Source organism: Osmerus mordax, chromosome 10, assembly GCF_038355195.1.
Source record: "Osmerus mordax isolate fOsmMor3 chromosome 10, fOsmMor3.pri, whole genome shotgun sequence".
NCBI classification, from domain to species: domain Eukaryota; kingdom Metazoa; phylum Chordata; class Actinopteri; order Osmeriformes; family Osmeridae; genus Osmerus; species Osmerus mordax.
In genome coordinates this window covers 16,927,124-16,937,682 of record NC_090059.1, presented here as the reverse complement: position 1 = coordinate 16,937,682, position 10,559 = coordinate 16,927,124, and the positions used below count along the sequence as shown (strand labels likewise).

At 47.8% G+C, this 10,559-nt stretch overlaps 1 protein-coding gene across 1 annotated transcript in view; it reads left to right on the top strand.

The window, feature by feature from the left end:
* Positions 1-140: 140 nt before the first annotated feature.
* adkb (adenosine kinase b) overlaps positions 141-10,559 on the top strand; it is an 81,601-nt gene continuing 71,182 nt past the window's right edge. The window contains 3 exon segments of the mRNA XM_067245264.1: positions 141-340; positions 2,136-2,210; positions 2,522-2,575. Of these exon segments, the coding sequence (XP_067101365.1) occupies positions 285-340; positions 2,136-2,210; positions 2,522-2,575 (185 nt within the window). The 5' untranslated portion in view covers positions 141-284.

The following is a 10,559-nucleotide window of genomic DNA, read 5'->3' as shown; positions in this document are numbered from 1 at the left end:
CCAAGTGGTACCATCTGTTATTGAAAACATGTTAGGTGTGGCCCTTGCAACGCGAGTATGCCTAGCCAATCGCAGATGGTTTCATACGTTGTGCCCATGCCACAACCGCCTTTTCCATTTCTATCGAGCAGGAAGCAACCACATGAAAGACTAGACCAGGCGCGGTATTGGGTCAGGCTTTAATGTTTTGGTGCAGGCATTCTCCAAAGACAGCATTTTTTGCGTAATTATATTTTGGTGTAACAAAACGTTTGTCTGATAGCCTTCACTTTGTCGTAGCTACAATGTCTGGCGAGGAACCCAACGTTAAGAAAGTCAGAGTGACAGGTAAAGCTCTGAGGTAAGTCTAAGTCTTGCTAGCTAAATATACTAACTAGCGACGCGAAGGTTTAACCTGCCAGCTAGCTCAAACTAGCTAGCATCTAAGCTAACGTGAGTCGGCGCGTAGTGTTTGCATTGATGTGGTGTGATGCTTACGTCAAAATACAGCCGTCTTGACAGATAATTTACAGATAAACAACTAAAACGCTCAACCCTAATCATATAGCGCACTAATGAATGTAACTTCCAAGGTGTTCCTGTTGGCTAGTATGCTAATAAGAAGGTGGGTTCAAGAATGATAAGAATGTCCACGTGTGTAACTATTATGTCACGTGTAGCTAATAGTATACAGAACGCCCCGATCAAAGACAGTTTCAAAACCCACTAACACTTGATATAAATTTAAACTGGCCATCTTTTGTAATGTTTACATCTTGGTAACCATGAATGGAGGAAGGTATGGCCAGTAATTAATAAAACATGATGATGCATACGTTGTATTGGAAACGGTGACATGAAGGGCAGAATCGTCACTATACGCGGTGTCACGAGTAGGTTAAATGGATTTGCATGCTTTTCCTAAGGTAGAGAAGGCGCTTCCCAATCGAGAGTATCTAAAATAGTTGACAACAGCAGAAAACCTCATATGGTTCCTAGCTGAATATTCAGCACCGCCCACTTCCTATGTAAGCCAATCAGTTCTGGCATCGAAAGTAGCCAAGGGTTCTCGTTTCACTGAAAAGTAGAAATCACCCAGTTAATGCTTGAGTTTAGTTGTAGGAGCTTTACCAGCTATCAAACAGGCTTTAAATTAAGATAATCTCGTACCTGACACCATGCCAACAGCAAGGTAGGCTGCTCTTGTGTATCATGAATTGTACTGTGATTATCTAGCCTGTCACTGGCCTTCTAGCATGTGATGTGCCACAGACTGTGATTCTGAACTGAAGGGAACTGAAAAAGCATACGTTGTTTTTGGGGAACAACTGCAAATCAAGACTTGGATCCCGTGTTATGGAATGTTGAAATCAGCAGTGGAGATTGTGGTTTAGTCGGTCTTTTGAAATGTGTGTACATGCATGAGTAACTTGACATGCTTTGACATATACAGCCATAGCTGTTGGGTGACACATGATCTCCACATGTGCTTGGGTGAGCTCCATGTGCCTCGTAGCCGCTTGTCTCTGTGGACCATTCTGCCTGAATAAGCCTCCATTGTGTAGAATAGTTTGAGGGCAGGAATGCGAAAAATAGCCATTTCACTTAATTTAGAGTCATTCTAAATGAACTTGTCTTATTGCATGCAATACTGTCTGAGACACTATTAGAAGTAAAACGTGCGCCACTTGCCCTGTCTCATATGTTTCTCACGCCTGGCATCCTGACTTAATTGGCGACAGAACAATTGCTTCACCCGTGTATGTCTTCACAGGAGCTACTTTCAAAATGGCTTTCACTAGAATATGGGGTCAGTCACATATCCTGGATTCGATGGATCAACATTATTTTAATCAGACTAATGCCGGGACACTCCTTGCACACACCCATGGCTGTGTTAACAGGTCTGAGTGAGATGATGCAGCATATACAGCATAGAGATCTGGCTTTTTTACATTTAGTCTTTTAGCAGATGCTTTTATCCAGAGCGACTTACAGTAAGTACAGAGACATTCCCCCTGAGGCAAGTAGGGTGAAGTGCCTTACCCAAGGACACATCGTCACGACACGGCCGGGAATTGAACTGGCAACCTTCAGATTACTAGACCGATTCCCTAACCGCTCAGCCACCTGACTCCCTTTTTTCAACCCCACAGTGAAAACACTCTGTTCGGGATGGGCAACCCCCTGCTGGACATCTCCGCTGTGGTGGATAAGGACTTCCTCGACAAGTACGTTCAAGAAGCTTCCAACAGCTCACAACATCTTCCTCATTCTGGCTTGGTGATCTACAGTACTGTGCAAAAGTCTTAGGCACAAATAATGATTGAAAAAAAAAAAGTTACGCAAAAATGGTTTAAGATGATGAAATGAAAAACCAAATACAAAATGTCCCTTTTATACTGCAGTACAAATACAGAAGACATGAAATGTTTAGCTGAATATTTTTGTCAAATATCTTGGGCGCCTCAGCCTTAAGCACGGCATGGTAAGTGTGGGAGAGACTTCACTCTGGAGTGTGTGTGTGTGTGTGTCTCCACAGATACGGACTGAAGCCCAACGACCAGATCCTAGCTGAAGACCAACACAAAGCCTTGTAAGTGTCCTACTGTGATGCTCAGAGGATCCCCACTGAACGATGTGAGGAAAAACGATCCCTGCTTCATTCATAGCCCCGGCCCCTCCTCAGGTGCATCTTGCCTTAGTAAGGGTTTCTCTAAATAGCTCTCACACTAAAGTGTCTGTAAATCAGTCTTTCGTGAGAGGGCAGCTGCACTTCATCCTCTCTCCCACCCTCCCCCCAACGTGTCAAATCTTCGTTTGGACCACACTGCCCCTAGTGGGAGTCAGTTGGCTGAGCGGTGAGGGAGTCGGGCTAGTAATCCGAAGGTTGCCAGTTCGATTCCCGGTCATGCCAACTGACGTTGTGTCCTTGGGCAAGGCACTTCACCCTACTTGCCTCGGGGGGAATGTCCCTGTACTTACTGTAAGTCGCTCGGGATAAGAGTGTCTGCTAAATGAGCAGCCAGTCCTGCTCATGTAACCTGTGGCAGACCTGTGTATCATGTAAGGATACACATGCTGATTTACACAACAGGATGTCTAAATCCTGAAGGTGATGAGCGCTGTGTGGGCTGTTAGCACTGGAAGACATCTGTTGATGCTAAGACATAGATCTGTTTACGGACAGTCCAAAGTGTACATTCTTCCTGTTCTGCAGTGGGACACAAAGGGGGAGTGGCTAAAGGTGGATCCTCACTAGAGGGGCGTCCTACGCACCAAATGGCAGACAGGCTTCTGGGGTCTGTTTGATACAGATCATACTGACGTCAGCTAGAAGCTTTGGAATTCAGAGACTGCCCCGAAATTACTTTTCATTTACTGTTTTTTTTCAGGCTCGTTGTGACATTCCCCTAGTCTGCACGTGAAGTCAGCGCAACACTTTAGTTAGACCTTAGCCTCGTTCAATAACGTGCAGGGAAATACTCGTGTCATTCTTCGTCATGCATAGATTACCAAATCCTGATACTGAAGTCTAAATATAACAGGGCCGCAAGATACCCAATCAGGGGCTTTTACAAATGGCAAAGATACCAGGAACATAGCTTGTCAGCCCTGATGCAAAGCAGCTCTCCAGATACAATGACAGCACTGTTATCTTGGGCCTGACAGTCACCGTAACGGCCTCACACAGGGTCAGGGCAGGATCATCACGAGGCTTTACCGGTTAATTCCCCAGCCTTATTCATTTCAATGCATGTGCCCACGAGCCCCACAGCTCTCCGCATGGTGTGTCAGTCACAGCTTTTTACCTGACTATGAGCTTGTTCTGCTGGTTAAGGGGAGCACACGGAAGGTTCTCCAGTGAACGCCTGTTTCTCTTCCTGGGGTGCAGAAATATGTGATGAAGCCTTCTACTATTACAGAATACCGGTTCCATTTTATAGTCAGGTGTTTTTGTTGTGGCAACCCAGACTATTCTCACAGCCATGGCCTTTTGTATTTACTGCTATCCCCCAAAATGCAGTAGGCTTTTCTAAGGTCTAAACTAAAACAGTCATTAAACTAAAACAGTCATTAAACTATCTTCCAAATTCACCAAACTAGAAGTTCTACTTCGCAGTGGGACAAACGTTATTCAGCACAGGACCCCATGGTAATCTCTGAATTCAATGCTCTGTTCGTTGTCGGAGGCCGCCTAATCCTGTGGTGATCTGATAAATGGATGTGCTGGGCTATATGATCCATGAACCTTCCTGTCTGGCCAGGTCACTGTCTGGACCAGGTCACTGGATGACCAGGTCACTGGATGACCAGGTCACTGTCTGGACCAGGTCACTATCTGGACCAGGTCACTGGATGACCAGGTCACTGTCTGGACCAGGTCACTGTCTGGACCAGGTCACTGTCTGACCAGGTCACTGGATGGACCAGGTCACTGGATGACCAGGTCACTGTCTGACCAGGTCACTGGATGACCAGGTCACTGGTCACTGTCTGACCAGGTCACTGGATGACCAGGTCACTGGATGACCAGGTCACTGGATGGTCCTGTCCCTCCAAACTGGGGATCTCACCTTCAGTGAGAAATAATGCAGCTGTACACAGGAGCACTTGTTTCAAGTCCCAATGCCTCATTTAGTTTCACTGTGAAAACATATACAGGATTTGGACTGTAGCGGGGAACTTCATAAACTCGTTTCATGTCTTCATTTAGCTGAGGCTTGTATCCACACTGTGCGGTGCACTGTGGAGGAGAGCGGTGGAGGAGAGCGGTGTTTCCCCACAGCTCAACCACACTTCCTCCTCTGCATGTGTTCCTGCAGCATTAGGCTGCAGAGCTGGGGTTTCCTAGCTGAAGTTTCAGAAGTTGCCTTGACATGGCACAAAGTTTGTGGTTTCAAGACATGAACTGTCATCTCTACGAATGATATCCAGATTTAAGAAGATTTGAGTTTGTAATGTTTTAGGTTTTTTTAATGCTTTGTTAAGGACACGGTTAGATAAACACATTGTGAGTTAACGATCAGCTGTGGATTTGTTGGTCAAGATCGCCATCATGTGGCGGACAGCCGCCATTGCGCTTCAGATGACATTGTGGGAATAAAACCGTCTTTGCCATGTTTTGAGGATGTGAACGCCTTGTGATTTTCAGACATAGTCTAGTTGTGGAACCACAGTGGCCAATGGTCTATGATTTGGTCCTATCTGTAATGATTAGGATGATCTCAAGCATAGTCGTGCATTGCACTTTTCACTAACACCCAAAGTACAATGCAAGAAATAAATAAATGTGGCCCTGACACTTCTTCATGACGACCGTTTAGTTGGCCGGTGTTTTATTTTGGCGTCGTTTTCTGTTTTAATGGCTGCTTTAGACACATCTCCAGATACACGTGCCTTTTCTGTCCTGCAGGGGGCAACCTCATGTCTTCATCCTTGATCTAGAACAACGTTCTGACAGGTTGACAGCTTCATGTCTCTGTGAGAAACAGGAGGTTTTGATCATAAATACATTTCAGCTGATCACAGCCTGTCAGGCTCCGTCATCTTAACCAATCAGAAACGGAGCTCTCTCGCTCCTCATCGCGAGGCCCGCTCAGACCTCAGGACTGTGACGGGACCGTCCAATCCTAATGAATTGTTTACCATCTCATCTCAGGATTATGGCACAGGCTTGTTCAGAGGATGTCTGCTCGCAGCAATTAAGTTCATCAGGGCTCCCTTCTCCCTGCCTCTGTCACTGTCCCTGTGTCTCTCTCTCTGCTAAATGTAGATTAGCGGCGTCACAATCGCATCCTGAACGAGCGTAAACTGCTCATTATGTCGTGTGACCCGTCGCTGCATGAATAATTCATGAGTGCAGTGTTGCTGCCTGATATTAGCATTCAGGATGGGAAAGCAAGTAAAGGGGGGGTTTGGGGGGGTGTACAGGGAGTGAGGGATGGGGGGGTATAGGGGAGCAATGGGGGGGGTGGTGGGGGACTGATTGTGGGGGGGAGTTGGGAACGATGTGAGGGGGTAAGGGGGGAGGGCAGAGGAAGGGGGGGTGATGGGGGGCTCACATCACCAATGGGTCTGAGTCAGGGGATCAGTGGTGGATTGAGACACACATCACACACACATCATCACACGACACAGGAGATCAGTGGAGGTGCCTCTGCCACACACACACCCTGCTGTCTGTGTGCATCTCACACAGACCCTGCTGTCTGTGCAGCTCAATCTGCTTACTGGGAGGAAAACAACAAAGGCTCCCCTCTCAATGAGTACATGCTAAACACTGGCTCCTGGGTCTGTGTGATAGATGCAGCTCTGTAAAACACACTTGACTCCCCTCCCTCATTCTACCCCTCCCTCCCCAGCCTGTATTGTCTTAAAAAAAAATTATAACAAGGGGAATTGTGAGCGTTGGATACCCCCCCCCCAGGGAGAGAGAGCGCACAGGAGCAGTTTGTGTGTGCGTGCGTGCTGTTGTGTGTACATACTGTGTGTGTGTGTGTGTGTGTGTGTGTGTGTGCTGGGCTGCATGTGCTTTCCATCGCCCCACTTCACTAGATGCACTCATGCTTGACTGAACGTGTGGACACACTGCAGCTCCACCCCCCTCCGTCACTTCCACCCCAGCTTGCTGGGTGTGTTGCGGAGGCTGAGTGCTGCTCCACAGCACCACGGTTCACCTCCACCAGCCCATTAGGGTCAACACATCCGCCTCTCTTTCCACTGAGGGCAAAGGTCATCGACCCACATCCATCAGTGACCTCAGTCAGAGAGAGAGAGAGAGAGAGAGAGAGAGAGAGAGAGAGAGAGAGAGAGAGAGGATTGCTAACTCTCCCATGCTAATTGAGACGCCCCCCAAAAATATTGTGTGCTTTTACATAGACCGAATAGCCACACAGATTTCTGAAATGTGCCTAATGTGCCTTTTTAGAAAAAAAAAAAAAAAGAAAAAACCCACGTGACGACATTTGTTGGGTTTCACATTAATTTCAAGTATCCCATTTTCCTTCTGTGTTTTTGCGTCGGTAACTTTTAATAATAATAAAAAAGAAAAACACTTAATAAAAACCAAACACACTGTGTGAGTGCGATGTCCCAGGCATGCTGTATCATCAGAGATGGCTGATGCAATCTCAATTAAGCCTGTAGTTGCGCCCCAGTGCCGCCCGCTTATTGACACCCACTACCAGCAGGGGGCGCCAGGAGGAAACATCCAAGTCAAGCAGGTTGTAACAAAACATAATCCACATTTCAATACGTGTGGGCGTTTATTTTTTTTTACATGTTTTATAATTAAAATGTGGGCGTCTCTTCCCTCCACGAACAGCATGTTCAGAAAGCATGCTCGCCGCTATTTTTAGTCAGCATTAACCTCCCCCACCTTCCTGCCACACACACACACACACACACACTCTCAAGGGAGATGGTGTGGTTCACATCCTCACAGGTGTAGGCTGGGTATTATCTGGCCATCATTTCTCCACACCTAGGGGTTAGTAGTGGGAGTCCTGACTGGTGAGCAGCACTCTCTGTGTGTCTAAAGTTCACACTGGGCCATATGGTGTGCACAGCAGGAGGGGGCGCAGGTGGAATTATTCACACGGAGCATTGTGAATCACCAAGATCCTGGTATCAACCTCAGAGATGAGGGAAGGGTCTCAAAGGCTTTGTGCCCGGGCTTCAAATCTCAATCCTCTGGAGAAGACAAGCAGCCACCGTCTCTCTGTTTCTCTCTCTCCACACTCCCTCCTGCTCTCTCTCTCTGTCTCTCTCTCTCTCCACACTCCCTCCTGCTCTCTCTCTCTGTCTCTCTCTCTCTCTCCACACTCCCTCCCTCCTGCTCTCTCTCTCTCTCTCTCCACACTCCCTCCCTCCTGCTCTCTCTGTCTCTCTCTCTCCACACTCCCTCACTCCCGCTCTCTGTCTCTCTCTCTCCACACTCCCTCCCGCTCTCTCTGTCTCTCTCTCTCCACACTCCCTCCCTCCCGCTCTCTCTCTCTGTCTCTCTCTCTCCACCCTCCCTCCCGCTCTCTCTCTCTGTCTCTCTCTCTCCACACTCCCTCCCGCTCTCTCTCTCTGTCTCTCTATCTCTCCACACTCCCTCCCGCTCTCTCTCTCCACACTCCCTCCTTCCCGCTCTCTCTCTCTGTCTCTCTCTTTCTCCACATTCCCCTCTCCCTTTCTATCTCCCTCTCCCTCTCTCTACACTCCCTCTCTCTCCACACTCCCTCCTTCCCGCTCTCTCTCCACACTCCCCTCTCCCTTTCTCTCTCCCTCTCTCTACAGTCCCTCTCTCTCCCTCTCTCCACACTCCCTCTCCCTGTCTCTCTCTCCCCCTGCATCCGCTCCCTACAGCATGACAACAACGCCTCACTCTGCAGCGCCAAAAACCTGTGACGTTTCAGAGGAAATAATATGAACTCATCCTCCATGACCAAATTTCCCCCCCTAATCCTCGAGTGGAGCTTAATTAAGGACAACGCCAGTCCTATTAACGCCAGCAAATGGGCTGCCGGATGGGCAGAATATTAGGGGGGCTCTGCATTTGTTGTTTCTACATTCTAATGCAATTATTCAGCTATTACGGCCATGTAATTGCACACTTTAATGGGCATCTTGTCTATAATGTTGTGGGAAGGCTCAGCGTGTCTACAGACTGGGGTGTTCTGTGGGAGTTACATGATTTAATGCAATGGAGATGAATAGCACATTCATACTAAATAGATTGAGATACCTGGCAGATCATATCATAATGCTGTAGTGTAAATCCCAGCTGTCATCACTCCAGGCCAGGGTTTGGAACATGTCGGATGACAGGAACAAGGCTGCCTGTTGGGTCTATATCATTAGTCTTTGGTGCCTCGCACTTAACACACCTCATTCTTTCACATGCTGCCCTAATGCCCCCCACCCCCGATACACACGTTCCATTCATTCTGCCTTCATCATCGGTTGCTACACAGTGAGGCACTGTAGGCACTGAATGAAAAGCACATCTATTTCTGAAGGGGAGAGAGGGAGAGGATAATTATTGATTGAAATAAGAAAAGATAAGGCTCAACCTTGAGCAGCCCCCGCGATAGCACACCCAACAGAATAATTAATGGGCCCGTCTTGTGTTGGGACAAGCTTTCACACTGAGACGGGCGTATTGATTTTAAACAGATAAACCGCGTAACCCTTTGTGAAGGGTTTGACAAACAATTTAATTGGGAGGGGGGGAAAACAACTATATTCCTCACCCACGTGTTCTCTTTTCATCACATCCTGGAGCTGTTTTCCCCCCTGCATGACCTATGGAAACAATTACTGTGCATCAAGCCTGAGTTCTGTCTCTCTGTCTCCGGAAGTAGGGCCGGCGTAGAGGGATGCTCGCCCAGACTGTGGAACCGGATTGTTCTAGAACGCTTCCCCACAGCAGATGCCTTTGTTGAAACAGGGATTACCCGAGGCTTTTAACTGTTCTGGACCCCTACCGTGTGTGTGTGTGTGTGTGTGTGTGTGTGTGTGTGTGTGTGTGTGTGTGTGTGTGTGTGTGTGTGTGTGTGTGTGTGTGTGTGTGTGTGTGTGTGTGTGTGTGTGTGTGTGTGTGTGTGTGTGTGATGGAGCTGGCTGTTCCCATGTACTTGCCTCCTGTAGACGGAGCCGAGATAATTTACTGTTACTGTGCCCCCACCTCCCCTAACCCCCGAGGGGAGCAGAGGAGAAGGCCCCGCCCGTCCCTTCCCCTGCCCGCCCCTGATTGGGCGATGGGGCCGTTTGATCATGTTTCCCTGCCTGTCCTTGTGATTTGTAAGCTGTTTAAACGTGAACGAGGCAATTAAATAGGGCCGAGCGGCTAGGAGGAGAGTGGGTGCCGAGGCGATCATTAGCAATGAATTACCCCGGTGTGCACTCAAACACTTGGGAGGACTTTTCAGGCAGACCAGCACCCGAGGATCCAGATCCAATCTAGCCATTGATTAACCGAGACTTGTTCTTCCTGTGAAATCACTCGATGGGGATTTTAGGGCACTCATCCGGTCTTATTGAGATAGGCTAACATCAAAGGGGAATGAAGAGGGATTGGGTAAATGGGCTCGTCTTGCCCTCCGTGTAAGAGACTTAGAAGAGCAAATCTTGAATTATTGCCTCATGTAAATAATCTACTCGACGGTTCTTTTTTATTTATTTATTTTTTGGGGGGGAAGAGGATGAGGGGGGGGGGGGAGGGGAAGGGGAAGGGGGGGGATGAGGAACTTGTGAGTCATTCAGAGGAGAGAGCACTCATAGTGCTTTGGAAGCTCTCATATTTCCCCTGATGGGGAATGGTGGGGGCTCTTATCCGTGGAATGTAAACAATGAGATGTTCCTGAGTCGTGTTGTACCCAGACCGTTTGAGTTGGGCTTCAGATGGAGCAGGCTCTGGAGTTGGATGGATGACGCTGTATCATCGGAACACAAGTATCACATTCACTAAACTCTCTTTTAAATTTGATTCGATTCATTCTGAATTAATAAGTGCCACCCTTAGTCATAAATTGCAAGGTATCAAAGTGGAAAAATATCTGCCTCTGGCTTACACTCAAGTGATATTTGAA